This window comes from Lissotriton helveticus, chromosome 5_1 (genome assembly GCF_964261635.1).
Source record: "Lissotriton helveticus chromosome 5_1, aLisHel1.1, whole genome shotgun sequence".
Classification (NCBI taxonomy): Eukaryota; Metazoa; Chordata; class Amphibia; order Caudata; family Salamandridae; genus Lissotriton; species Lissotriton helveticus.
The window spans coordinates 1,092,576,124-1,092,590,829 of NC_136065.1; the positions used below are offsets into that span (position 1 = coordinate 1,092,576,124).

Genomic DNA, 14,706 nt, shown 5'->3' on the forward strand with positions numbered 1-14,706 from the left:
GTTGTGCATACCTGGAGTTGCTCTATAGGTTTTTCCCAGGACATGAAAAGTAAGCAGTTCACTATGAGATGTAATGTCTCCTTATGTGCCAAACAGACAAATCACACAAAAAAGTCAAACTGTGCAGGACCGCTGTAAATTCTTTGGACCGCTCCAACCCCAAAATGTTTCTTACTAGATACAAATATTCCAGCCTTTGTGAAGGTTGCAGCTTGTAGCATAAATACCTCCCTGTACAGTAACATTCCTGGATTTATTTAAAAGGTGCATACAACCCCCAGGAGGTGGGAAAGCAGCAAAAGTTACCACATTCAGATCATCAGCAAAAGAACTGAAATGCAAAATAATCATGGGCAGCACTTCAGTACAGCATACAATAACATGGTTGTTGTTTTCTCTTACAATGTCCTCTCAAAAAATAGATGTTCCAAGTAAATGGAATGTTTTTTTGAAAATTATATTGTACCTTGTTCTTTTGGCAGTTGTAAAATTCAGTTTATGATAGAAATCCCTCAAACACAAAAGGTGATTGTTTGGAGACCAACTTGCAATTTGTCTCACCACTGGCAATCACTCAGGGGAGCATTCCAAACCATTGTTCTTTTGCCCACTATGCCACCTCAGTTTGGGCCCAGCCTTATGCAATTAGTCATGACGCTGCTCCAATAGGAGCAATCCAGCCCAAACTTCCAGGCCTGGTCCTGATCATATGAATTTTTGAATGATTAGCAGAGCCAAATAATCATGGATCTTTAGCGATCGGTTTTGCATAGTTCTCGTTCTTCGCTTTCAGAATGACTGTGTGGCAATGTCTTGTCTTTTCAGATTTTGTCAAATGTGTTTTTCTTTAGCATTGCTCCTGCCTGCATACATCATGTTCGGTTTACCACATATATTTGGTTTGTGTCAAACCACTTATTAATAGTCTTTCGTCTGGCTTGAGCATGGAGCAATAATGTGGAATGACTTGGAGATGTATGAAATTAAGGAAGTTGAGTAGTGTTACAGGATTGTTGACATCTTAGTGAGTTAGGTAGACCTTATTGAAGATTTTTTTTTTTTTTACTTCACATTAATCTGTAGTTGCCTTCCTACTATATTGGGCTATGATATAAACTAGACTGTTGTTTCACAAATGGGTGACTTAAATAAAACAGTGCTTGGATCAGGTTTGAAGACCTTAAATGTGGTGGGCTTGGTAGTTAATATAATGGAGTTATTGAGGAGGGCTGCAATGTTAAGTAAACCCTTCCTTTCCCTGTTACAATCTATATTCCCTGTATTACACCATCAACAGTTGAAAACTTTACAGCAAACTTATTTAGCAGATATATTCTAGGTGGGAAATCCCAGAATTGAATATTTTCTCTCACGGAATTCGGCAGGAAATGGAACCTGTTGTGCTGAGTGCAATTTCTCTGAGGTCTATCCCTGAGGGGTGCTTTCTTAATAGAAAAGGTGCTTCATCTGGTCTGCTTTGTTTTAGTTCCCCTCATTACATGACTGGTTCAGAAAACACAGAACATGGTATCCTCTTTGTGCCAGTGGGGATTTAGGTTAGTTACCCAGACTTTATGCAACTCCACCTCTAGTTTCCTTGCACAGTATAGTTTATCGCTACTGAGTACCCCAGAATTCCAGATTAGTCCATTGAAATTGAATGAAAAATGTATACGTACTTGCTTGCTACTAAACAGTGTGCTGGATCTGGTCTTGACAGCAAGAAAGCACATTTTTGCCGACTGGTGTGTGGAAGAGGGTATTGATTTTTCATCCTTTAATACTTAATTTTCCTTCTTGTTGGCACTTAAAGACCTCAGTATAAAAATAATTTCTGCCTTAATCCTCCTAAGAGAGGATCTTTTTTTACCTGCCCACAATGAACTCCGAATTCCTTTCCATCACCACATTTATGTAGTCTGGGCCTGACTGGACAAGGTCTCGACCTTTCTCATGACTCTTTTTGGGCCTGTACAATCTTGCTCACTAAGGTTTTGCAAGGCAGTCATTTATAGTCTTCGAGTCAACAGCTGACTTGATGAACCTCAACCATGCTCCTTTATGTGAAGCAGTTTTGCAAAGGGCTCTGGATGGGTAATTTGTGTGAAGTTGTATCCATTTGATGAATACATTAATGTATTTGGTGATATTCTTTTGATTTGCATGCAGTCCTCCACGGATTCCGTGTTGCCCTCTTACTCCAAGTCTGTAAGTATGTAGAACACCCTTGCCATCCCTGTCTCCAAATTGCCCTCTTTAGTCTATAAACCACCCTAGCCAAGGAGACCTGAAGTGTTTGGGTTAAGCCTCCAACCCTTAAAAGTAGCTAACAGCTGGTATCATGAGTGGTGGGCAGGTCCTAAATATGTGAGTGAGATGTTGTGGCCCAGTAGATGGACCCCGCAGAATGGAAGAAAATTGCCAGTACCGGAAAGGTTTTGCAAACATGATTGATGTATTTAAGATATTCCTACATTCAGTTCTATATGTTTTCCTTCTCACAGTGAGTTTGATTTAACATATGAATCATATTTACTTTGTAAATAAAAACTTGTAGCATGTGTTGCTGGGGATGCGCATGCTCTGCATACTCCTGCCATCTAGTGTTGGGTTCTGATGTCTGTCTGTAAGTTGTTTTTCTTCGAAAAAAGGCTTTTGCAGGGTTTGGCAAAGGCTACTAACAACTGCTGAGCTTTGGGGGAGGGAATTGGTCCGGTCCATATAGTACTCAAGAGAACAGATGCTTACAGGTAAAGTAACATTTAGTTTATTTACCGTTGTACTGAATAAGATGCATTTCACAAACATGCCCGTAGCTTAGGAGCAAATTTTGTTATGTGATTGAAGTGTTCGCAAGTTATTCCTTGACTTATGATTAGACTGTGTGTAGGAAGCTTTCTTTGATATCGTCATATGAGGACGGAAATATTGTGAAGGACTTCTCTGATATCCATACAGGAATGCTAATAACTGGTTACATACGGAGCATCATGTCCTACGGTGTGTTTGTGGAGTTCCCACATGGTCTCTGCGGATTGGCACCAAAATCTGTAAGTCTGAGTGGTGTTTTATTTTTAAGCTGAATTTGGTTCCAATATTGTGCTACACATTGTTTAAAAGCTATCTTTATTGCATTTTCAATTAAAATAAATATGAACTGTGCGAGTGGAGTACCACCGGAGGGACAAACCTAGGAAAACATTTCAAACGCAAGATTAAAAATATTTAGTCAGTTTGTGTGTTTTGGCACAGTACATTTGCTTGAAAACCCCAATATTTACTGTTTGGGGAATAGTAATCTGGTTCACTACTGTGCTTTTTGTAATACCTCGGCTACTAGGTCCCATCATAACAGTCTAGTATGCATATAGAGTAATGACAACCTTCTGCTTTTGGAGATGTTGCAAATAATCATTCTGGATGTCAGAAGATGAGTATAGGTCTTGGAAAATGTGTGTTCCACTGAGCACCCTTCCTCTGAGAGTGGAAACTACTCTGGAACCCCTCTTTTTGAGTGCAATAGTGCTGACTTGATTTAGTATCATAAAGTAAAGCCTACATCTTGCTGGAGACCTTTTGCTTTTGCAGCCTAAAAACTCCCAACTCCTCCCCTCCCATTCCGATTAAGTCTAATTCTCGCTTAGTCCCCATTAGTTAAACTTGAAATGCAGAAAAGGGGTGAACAAGGGATATCACTGCAAGAGGAAGTAGAAGTGGCTTGCCTTCTTCCATACACATGTGAGATTTTACTCCTCCCCCTTAACCAGAGGTGGTGTGACAAGTACAGATGCCAAACGGCATGAAAATGTCAAGTGTTGGCCTCTTGTGTTGACTGTTGGGAGGATTTTCTTTAGTAGGGTCCTCCAACAATGGTGCAGCGCAAGACCTGTGAGTATGTGGCACGCCCCTCCTCTCTTGTCCTCAGATCCTAAAGGGACAGGAACTTGCACCAGAATCTGTGGGCTGTACTATGAACCATAGGGGTACCCTTGAGACTGATGGTCCATCTCCACAGAATCTCATTGTGTCTGGGTTCCTCTGTGGTTCTCTTCTTATGAAGAGAGTGGGATTCTCTATACCAGTAAGAGCTGACCCTCTTTCCTGGATCCTGGCTTGCCCATTATGCTAATGGCTTCCTTGATTCAGGCTTATTCCTGGATGCATGCCTTCAGTGGAAATTGAGCAGGCTTCCTGGAACTGGCTCCTCTGTTTAACACCTTCAAGGATGTGGGTCCTAGATTAGCTCCAAACACTGGAGGATCAATCTGTAACTGTATAAATCAAGCTGAATCCAGACTACCTGACACCCTCTCCCCATCTGTTCTGTCAATATTGTCCCCGGCCCAGCTGTTCTACTCCAGTCCACGGTCTTCGGTCTTATATATAGGCACTCTTTTTTTTTGGGGGGGGGGGGGGGGGAGTGTTGAAAGCAGACACCAACCCTGATACCTCTTCTAGTGAGTATAAGGATTTACATCCAAAACTTTGTTGCTTCTCCGGGCCATTGAACGGTCTTGAATATTTATCCAGTAAGAAAAAGGTGTCCCTACCAGCAAATGTAATCGCTTTTGCTCTGGCTGTTTCTTGGCCCTTTCGCCGAAGCCCTTGCGTGCCTTCAAGCTCCAAGACCTCCAGCAATCTACGGGCACCAAAATAAGCCACACTTCACACCAGCTATTGCAAAGTTTCTGAGCAACATATATTGGGCAGGTAAAGCAATCCCTTACTTTTGGAACCCACCAGTTCATTCTCTTAAGTTGATTGCAGCTTCCCAAAATGGTAAAACTTAGACATTCCATAAGGACTAGGAGACTAAATGCCCTCCAATATGAAATTTAATCAGTTTGGTCGATCAAGTAGGGTCATGGCAATGCTTCAAGACAAGCTATGGACTACATCCTTGTCATGACTTTGACTGCTAATTCTCCCTGTTTGCAGACTGAGTATAGGTTTGCGCTCATCCGAAGCTAAAAAGTGCCTAGGCGGGAACTGCTTGTGTTGCAGGAACACATGTGCACTGCTTCAAAGACCATGAACACTGGTTCTGCCTGGTAAGGCAGATGTGACTGAAGTCTGAATCCGAATCGTGAGGACCCAGAAGAAAATCGTAGTCTTATGCTCCTCCTCCACTAGGTCCTTTAGTAGTTGAAAACAGGCATGGTCACAGACATTGTTGAGTGGTATTTAATTAATATCACCCAGACCACAGCCTTTATTGCCAGTAGGTGAAGGCTTTTCAGCCGGATCCTCCTTTCACTCTAAACATATGGTTCTTACATCTAACTCTGAAACCTAGTCCCAGGGGAGGGGCTCCACAGGGAGCCCCTCAGGGCTCTAATTTTAGGGGGTGTTCTCCACTCTGGTGGAGAAGGAGGGCTTACCTCCTCTCACACTGTTGGGCCCAAACTGATGATTCACTCTCTGTGGTACATGATGGATATGCCCTAAAATCCCTGAACCCCTGTCCAGGCTACCTATCCGCTTCCGTTTTAGCCTCATAAACCTCCATAGAAGTTTGAAAGGGGGTGTAGGTCTCCGCTCCAATCTGGATCTTGATCTCATATACCTTCTTACAGCATATTGGCTTGCGCGTAGTTTTGGTGTACATAACCTCAAGTTTTACCTGCTTCTTTAGCATACTTATTTTGAGAACAGGTCTCAGTATCCCATTACCAGGTTAGTGATTCCCATGGGCCCATTTTAACTTGTTTCCATTGTTTTGCAAAAATATGTATAGACAGAAACTATAAAATATGTGAGAAAGAATGTCCTTTACATTTTCTCTATGTACTGGCAAGCAGTGGGTAGCAGCATTAGGATTAAGAGCAGAAGGATGCAATTCCAACATAACCATGGAATGGGAAATTATTGTAGCGTCTGTTGATTTTGTCCCCTCAGAAAAACTTTGTAATGCACTAAGGCAGGCTGCAGCTGCAGAGGAGAAGAGCTATGAAGCCTTGAGGGTGCACAAAGACCTCGCCCTAGAAAGGTGTTATTCATAGCTAGATGAGGGGGGGTTACTGCTTTAAAGAATCCACTTTAGAAGCTACATGAACAAGAGAAGGGCTAGAGAAGTACAGAAAATGCCTTTCACATCCCAAAACCCAGGGAGGCAGAGGTCATGGTGAGGATATGGAAAACTGAGCTATAGGTTGGGCTCTCTGTCTAGCACCCTGAGTAGTAAATAGGGAATAGACTCAGTGAACAAGTGTGGGCATAAAGACCCACAGCTGCAACCCTGACCATCCAGTACCGTCATCCATTTTAAGTAAGACTGTCCGATATGGTGAGGTGGTCAACTCAAAATCCTAGAACAGTAATAATAGAACTACACTACGCTTTGGAATTTAGACTTCTTTTTCAGCTCTTTGCACTTTAGGTTCCCATATTTAAACAACTATAAACCTTTCTTCTTTTACACATTTCTCCGCAGGCCATGTGTGATAAGTTTGTGACAAATACCGAAGACCACTTTGTAGTCGGGCAAACGGTGGTTGCGAAGGTAACAAACATTGAAGAGGAAAAGAAGCGTATCCTGCTGAACCTGAAGGTGTCTGAGTGCAGTTCAGGTGACAGTGCTGGAGAGAGTTTCTCCTTACTGAACCAGTGTTTCCAGGAACTACTTTTTATCAGGACATTGTTGGGCAGCAGAGGTAAGTTTTATTATGTTTTATATCCATTTTCTGTGTATTATTTGTAATCAATCCCCCATTCCACTATGATCCAATGAAAGATCAAGCACTCCCATACTTAACATCACTCTGCCAACATATGCAAAGTCATCGTCCTTTTCCCTCCCAGTTCTGCAGCAGTTAACATGAAAAATAATCTCAAAAGTCGATCTCCGTCAAACTGTCATTGTCAGCTTTCTTTTAAATCCACACAATTAGACCGACCTGGCTTTCCAGACAGACAATGTTGAAAAGGCTTTACGGTATGATGTTAAGGTGAAAAACGTCTAACTTGCCTGTTTATTGTAGCTAATGCTACAGCCAAAAACACATGCTTTAGCAAAAGATAAACTAGTCAGATGGTTTATAGACTTAATTAAAATACACCCCACACAAATGTCTACTTGCTATACCTTGTTACAGCACACTTTACATGGGCGTGCCTAGCAGGTACCACATTGGCGGATATTTGAACATCAGTACTTTGGAGGATCACTGAAGGCTTTCTGTCACCAATATTGACTGCACATTAATGCCATGACACTTTTGTTTAAATGAAGATAACCTCTTGACCCGCCTCCCATGTAATGCCTACAAAAGATCCAATGTGGTAGTTGTTTTGACTTTAATCAGTGTGCTGGATAATAAGACAAGATATAGTACGGTTGACTTGACATTTTCTGAGAGCTCTCATTTCCAAGCACACAGTTTGAGCAGAAACTGTTTACTTACCTGTAACAATAGTTTAGCAGTTAAAATGCCTCTAGATTAGCATTGTAGGAAAGTAGCCCTTTTTGAGAGGGTCACCCCCACTTTTTGCCTGATAACTGATGTGATTTTGACTGGAAGTGCATTGGGTTCATGCTAACCAGGTCCCCCGCACTCCCTCCGCTGTCTGTGTAGCGGACTCTGGAGCCTACTGGCGCGAACGGGGATTGAGACCAGCTGCCTGGGCGGAGGAGGCGGTCCGACGTAGGCGGTGCGGCTGCCTGAATCTGACGGAGGGGGCCATGACGGTCGAGGAGTCCCGGAGAGGCCTTCTCCCCACGCCTGCCGGCGGAGCCTCCGCTGCTCCGGAAGAGTGCCTGTTGCGGAGGGGGTTATTTGCAGCCCGGGCCTTCTGGGCCGAAAGTCCGTGCGGGAACAGAGGTGTGCGCCGCTGTAACGGGCGGCGCCTACGGTGCTGGGAGGCGGTGATCAAGCTCATGAGGCCCGGGGTGCTCTGCCCGACATAGAGGATTGGGCCGCGACCATGCCTGGAGAAAAGTGACAGCCTGTGTGCCCCTGCTTGTATATCATGTATTGTGCAGGTGAGCCTGGGAGCGAGAGCGGCGGCGGTGGACGGCGCAGCGCGATCTGCGGTCCTGGAAGGGGCGCTGCGGCCCCGGCTGTGGTCTGAGCGTACCCCCGCGCCTAAGAGAGCCCTGAGACTCCTGTGGTGGCTACATGAGGTGACGCTGAGGGTGCAGTGGGGGCCCCAGACTGGGGTGTGGAGAGCCGACAGAGCTGTGGCGCCCTGTGCCGGCATTGTAGCCTTGGGCGGCGCTGGGTGCCTAATGCAGCGGTTCTACAAGAGAAGTGTGCTGTGCTAGTGCCGGTAGCCATACGGACGGTGGTGCGGCGCAGTGGAGCGCGGATTTCACATAAGGGCACGGCGACAGCGGCTGTGAGATACCCCACGTGGCCTTGGTGCATTGCTGCAGACCCTGGGACATTTTATGGCCCTGGGGGTGTCCGCCTGTCCCCCCTCCCCCCTCCACGTATAGGATCTTTACGCTCTGATGGGCGCGGATTATGTGATGTTGCATCCTGCGAAGCTAAGAATAAACAGACAGGGGAAATCCATGATCTTTACGGACCCTAAGGCCCTGCAGAGGGCCCTTAAGGATTGGCGGAAGGAGAGCCGCTCCTCCCCGAATAGGGCGGATGAAGCTGCGGGAGGCTCAATGGATGAACAGGACTAGCTGCGACTCTTGCAGATAAGCAACATGATTTGCATTGTAGTGTGCAGGGTGGTGGGGGAGGGAAGGGGACACGGGTACGTGGTAAGGCTTTGGTCATGATGCACCTTCGCTCAATTGGAGGGTTTATGTGATTTAGGCAGCGGATTGCGGGGGGGGTTGCGCAGTTGGGTACTAGGGGTGCTGACTAGGCATGGGTGTGCACCAGCGGGAGAGTCCAGGATCACAGCTGTACATACATTCAGTTATGTACTGTTGTTATAGATCTTTGTGGATTGTAGGTCATTATAGCGTACTATGCTGTTTACTGGTGTATGATGTGATTGCATATTTACTATTGCCCAGCCTGGAGTGCTCCATGATTGTGCTTTAGGTTACACGCATGCCGCTTTTCCATTGAGACGGGGGTGGGGCGGGCGGCTCTATGATTTGGCCTTACAGAGAGCTTGCATATTGTTGGCTACCTTTGCCCTTGTGTGTATCCCACTGAGTTTGAAACGGTTTTGTTTGTCTCTTAGGGGTTTTGAGCATGGGTGGGAGTGGTGGTGGGGGGGGTGGGACGGCGCTGTAGAGTCCAGTTTGCGCGCCGAGGGGAATGTTTGCAGTTGGAGGGTGTTTTTCGCAAGTTACCTCGCATGACTAAGGCACGATACAATGTTAGGATGTTTGATCAGGCATTTGAGACATGCACACAAACCGCTGTAGATAGGATGACCACATCTGGGGACAATTTGGACACTTTAACGATGATAACCTAGAATGTTCGGGGTCTTAATGACCACAGGAAGGTCCGGAAGGTTTTGCAATACTTTGCGAGACATGGCGTTGATTTCGCATTATTACAGGAGACGCATTTACACCCAGACAGCCACATACTACGATACAGGGGCTTTATCTGTAATATACACGCAGCTGCGTTTACATCGCACGCCAGGGGGGTGCTTACGTGGGTCAACCCGAATACGCTCTTGAGAATGACGCCCCTAGAGACTGATAGAGACGGACGCCACACAATAGCGAGGTGCTGCGGTAAGGGTATGGAGCTCTGCATAGTGAACACCTATGGCCCCAATTATGACCATCCGGACTTCTACACAGAGTTAGCGGCCAAGGTCACAGCGCACTCGGGAGGGTATATATACTCGGGGGGGGGGGGGGGGCGATTTTAATATGACCAGACAACCCCACATTGATAGATCAGATGGTCCCGAACGTCGTCCCTCGGCTTCTGCTAGAGCGCTAGAGGCGCACATGATTAGGCTGGACTTATGTGACGTCTGGAGGTACAGATACCCTACCCAAGGTGGTTACACACATTACTCGGCCCCACATAACATACACACCAGGATAGACTATTGGCTTGCCACCGCACATCTGACCCGGGCGATTCAGAACTGCACTATACTACCGCGTACATATTCAGACCACTCTCCTATACTGCTGACGATAGATGCGCCGACGCGGCGTATCCTGCCGTTTGCCTGGCGCTTCCCTCCATACTCATTACTGGATGCCACTTTCAGGGAAGAACTGGCAGCGGCCATTGAGATATTCTTTGAAACCAATGTGGGCTCTGTCGATTCGTTTCAGACTATATGGGAGACGTTCAAGGTGTATGTCAGGGGGATCACCATCTCAAAACATTCGGGGGTCCTCAAATAGATTAGGGACAGGCTTCGCACTTTAGAAACAAAACTTACGGAACTAGAACAGATACGCTTGCACGATGGTAGCGAGACCCTCGCCCGTGAACTAGCTCAAACAATACGTGAATACAACGAAGAGGCCGACTCTGAAGTCAAGCACTTAGGAAAATATGCAATAGCTAGATCGTACGGTGAGGGGGAGCGCCCTGACACGGTGCTTGCGCAAATGGCAAAGCGGAGCAGAGGCAGAATGACGACACCTTTAATGAGGTCCCCAATCACAGCTGCTTTCGGACGCACAAGTCGCAGAGAGTTTTCGGGAGTATTATGCTACACTGTATGCCTCAAGAGGCCCCACCCCAGAGGAAGGTTTACTTGATTATCTTACCTACATAGAGCTCCCCTGGCTTTCCAATACCCACCGCGAGTTCTTGACACGCCTGATCGAGCGGGAGGAAATAGTGTGGGCATTGTCAGCAATGAAGGCTGGTAGCGTGCCGGGAAGTGACGGCCTCACTGTTTCCTTCTACAAGACTTACTCGGATTTACTGATACCCCATCTGCACACCCTTTGCGAGGATATGGCAGATACGGACACTATGCCGCCTACTCTGCGAGAGGCTATACTGGTAGCTATTCTCAAACCTGGTAAGGACCCGGGCGACTGTACTTCGTACCGTCCCCTGTCGCTATTAAACGTGGATGCGAAGATCTTCGCTAAATTAGTATTCAATCGCCTCGCCCCCATGGTAACTACACTGGTGGCCCTGGAACAGGCTAGCTTTGTCCCCACTAGTAATCTCACCTATGACCTTAGGACGGTCTTTACGGCGGTCCAGCATACACGCCCGGAGGTCTCTGCGATAGCGGTCTTCCTCGACATGGAAAAGGCCTTCGACTGTTGAATGGCCTTTCCGAAGACCGGTCTTAAGCCGCATGGGTGTAGGAGAGCTGTTCCTACAGCTGTTTGACAAGCTGTACACCTCCCCGACTGCCCGTATACGAATAGGTTCTCTCATCACGGACCCCATACAGATACGGAGAGGCACGAGGCAGGGATGCCCCCTTTCCCCTATACTATAATACTATATGCGTTGGTAGCCGAGCCGCTCGCCTGCGCGAGTACCACAGTCATAGGGGCATCCGATTCCCCACATATAACTTGATTGTGTCAACGTACGCGGACGATACCCTCTTATATGTCAGAGATCCGGAAGTTCACTTGTCGGCGGTGCTTCGCGAAGTGGTCTTATTCAGCTCTCTCTCGGGCATCCATGTTAATTGGAAGAAGTCCCTCATGTTCCCGCTTACGCCCGTTACATGGCCCTTTGACCCGGAATACCTCATCCAATGGACTACGGACGCGGTACGATACTTGGGGATCCGCCTACACACGGATTCGGAAGTAGTCTTACGGGAGAACTATGGGAAAGCCATCTCTAAGCTAGAGGGGGATGTCGAAAAATGGATTGCCCTACCGCTATCGCTGCTGGGGCGGATCTCCCTGATGAAAATGATCGTGCTGCCGTGTTTTTTGTTCTTATTTAGCAATATCCCGATGGTGTTATCGAGCCACTTCTTCCGTCAACTGCAATCGTTAATGGTCCGGCTAGCATGGGCCGGGATACTGGTGCGTCCGTACGCAACGGGAGGACTGAATGCCCCTGATCTGGAGCTTTATTATCGCGCGGCACATAGCGCACACGCTTATCACTGGATACACGGCCCAGTGGATATTCCACACATACGTATTGAATCGATTGTGGTGGACCCGACAGCCTTGCCAGCACTGTCGTCCAGACCCCAGGACCGAAAAAAGGGTCTCCTAGATTCCCTGAATGCAGTCACTAGTGCGTGGACCACATGATGGACACCCAAGCATTCAGTCTACTTTATGCCACGAAGGCGCCCATGGCTTGGTGCGACTGGCTGTCCCCAATTAGGGGTAAAGGGGTTGTAGAAGCTCTGAGAGGGCTGCATATACATACAATGGGTGATTTGTTCGCAGAGGGCAGGGCCCGCAGCTGGAGTGAGATCGAAACAGATGACTATCCCTATTCTCTGCTATCGCGCTTCCAGTTCCACAGAGTGAGACACGCTCTCCGGGACCTGTTAGGGGAAGACATGGAGGAACCCACGGTAGTTACGGCTTTTGACTACATTATCAATGCGAAGACCCCTGTTAAATTAATAACCAACTTGTACCGTATTGCCCTCTCTGAGAGGACAGCGGAATACGCCAAACCGAGGCTAGCGTGGCAAGCTGACTTACGGATTGACCTAGGGGAAGAGACATGGCAGTACTGCTGTGCGAGTACGAGAAGGATATCTCTGAATGGACGCAATAGGCTACTGCACTTTAAATACCTAAACAGAATTTAGTACACCCCTGAAAGATTGCATAGGTACGGATTGAGGGACAGCCCTAATTGTGAGAGATGTGGGGATCAACGTGCTTACTTTTTACATGTTGCTTGGCCTTGCCCAGACATCCTAACATTTTGGCACTCAGTGTACAAAGAAGTGAACGAGATCACGCAGCTGACATTGACTCCTGACCCATTATTAGCTATACTGGGCTATTCCAAGCCCTTAAGCCCGGTACACAGAAGACTGGTTGATATGGCCTTCCTTCTTGCTAGACGATGTGTCGCCCTCAAATGGATGCGAGGCCCGGCCCCTACACTAGCGCAGTGGAACAGGGAAATGACGTATTGTAGTACGCAGACGGAGCTCTATAGCGACTTACTGCCCCCTCGTAATAGGCCCAAAAACTTTTGGTACCTGTTTCTCGATAGACGATATGTACGCGAAGCTGCGGAGGATGGGGACGAAAATAGCCCGACGAATGGAGGAGTTCTGACTGGGACAGTAGATACCAACTCACAGACTGACTAACACTGACACACTACGGGCTGGGAGGCGGAATGGTCTTTGGTGGAGTGGCCAGCAGGGGCCCCCTGGACAGTGGGGAGGATGTCAGCTCATTCGGAGTAAATGGGTTCCCCGATGCACGACATTGCGATCTGGATCTTTTGTTATTTATAAGCGATGCTTTTTATCTATGTATTCCTAACATTGTTTTTATGAACACAGTCTGTATATCTACTGCTGATACTAAATGCCAATGATTGTGATTGTTGTTTATTTTTTAAAATGCCAATAAAATAGATTTAAAAAAAATATTTCTATTTAAAAACGTATTTACCTGAATGATTTTCTTCTGATGCCTAAACATATATAAAGATGCTTGCTGTTTTTATAAATTGGTGTGCATCTGAGTCAAGTCTCGTTTATTGACCGTAGTGAGTATTTTCAGATGTCTTGCACTCCTCTGTGTTAAGCCTAATCCTGCTCGACCACACTATCCACTAACAGAGCACTTTGGGATTGCTATAGCATGCCCCGGTCCACTCATAAGGGAACCCCTGGACTCTTTACTATATCATATAAAGCGCCAGCTTCCTACAAACATGTTGTGCATTATTCTGCCATCTTGTGGGTGGGTATGGAAACTGTGTATGAAGGAAAACATTTTGGGCGTTGGCCATGGGCAGAGGTGTGGAGGCCTCATTATGACATTCAGGGTAAGCCCACAATGCCCTTTTATGCAGTCGCCATCTTCAGAATTTTTTCTGTTTTTGCAACTTCCTTCCACCACCGGAGAGGTGGGAGGGTCACAAGTGAATCTTTACTACTCAACCTTCACTGCCAAGATTCACACCAGGAAGTCCATGTTCTTGACTGAACTACAAAAGACCTGTCAGTAGAGGAGCGAATGGTCTCACTGCCCCTCACTTCATGGCACCTTAATATATAAATGTGTGTGTATGTGTATATATGTATGTGTGTATACATCTGTGGGTGTGTGTGTGTGTGTGTGTGTGTGTGTGTGTATATGTGTGTATATATATATATATATATATATATATATATATATATATATATATATATATATATATATATATATATATATAAGCTCCATTTCCTTCTCACCAAGGCTTGCGCCAAAAAGGAACCGCACTCCTAGGGACTGGTTACCATCAGTTTATTCAAGTAACACAGCCAAATAAACAGACGCGTTTCGGATAGACCTTTCTCTATGTTTACCGGAACGCCATGTCACCACAGTATTTAAACATCCCCACTTCCGATGTGAACATCGTAAAAGGACTAACCCCCACATCGGTAGCCTTTTACCAGCGCCATCTTTAAATAGCTAAACTGTTTTACATTCGAACATAAATATATACGAAAGTCACAATTATATACAAATACACAATTACGCCCTGTATGGGCTACTCTCAATCTGTTCACCATATTCAATCAAGCCCTGGATGGGCATAACTCTAGATGTAATAAATACTCAGTGAAATTGGCCTCCATGATTGCAATTCAGAAATCGTCCTCAAATATGCTAGCATGGAA

General features: G+C 46.2%; 1 protein-coding gene across 3 annotated transcripts in view; it reads left to right on the plus strand.

Moving 5' to 3' along the window:
• The window catches only part of PDCD11 (programmed cell death 11), a 627,216-nt gene that overhangs the window by 240,661 nt on the left and 371,849 nt on the right, over positions 1-14,706 (plus strand). For all 3 annotated transcript variants that reach the window (XM_078643694.1, XM_078643695.1, XM_078643696.1), the window contains exons 16-17: positions 2,880-3,050; positions 6,434-6,653. In XM_078643694.1, coding sequence (XP_078499820.1) covers positions 2,880-3,050; positions 6,434-6,653 — 391 coding nt within the window. The remainder of the gene's footprint in view (positions 1-2,879; positions 3,051-6,433; positions 6,654-14,706) is intronic.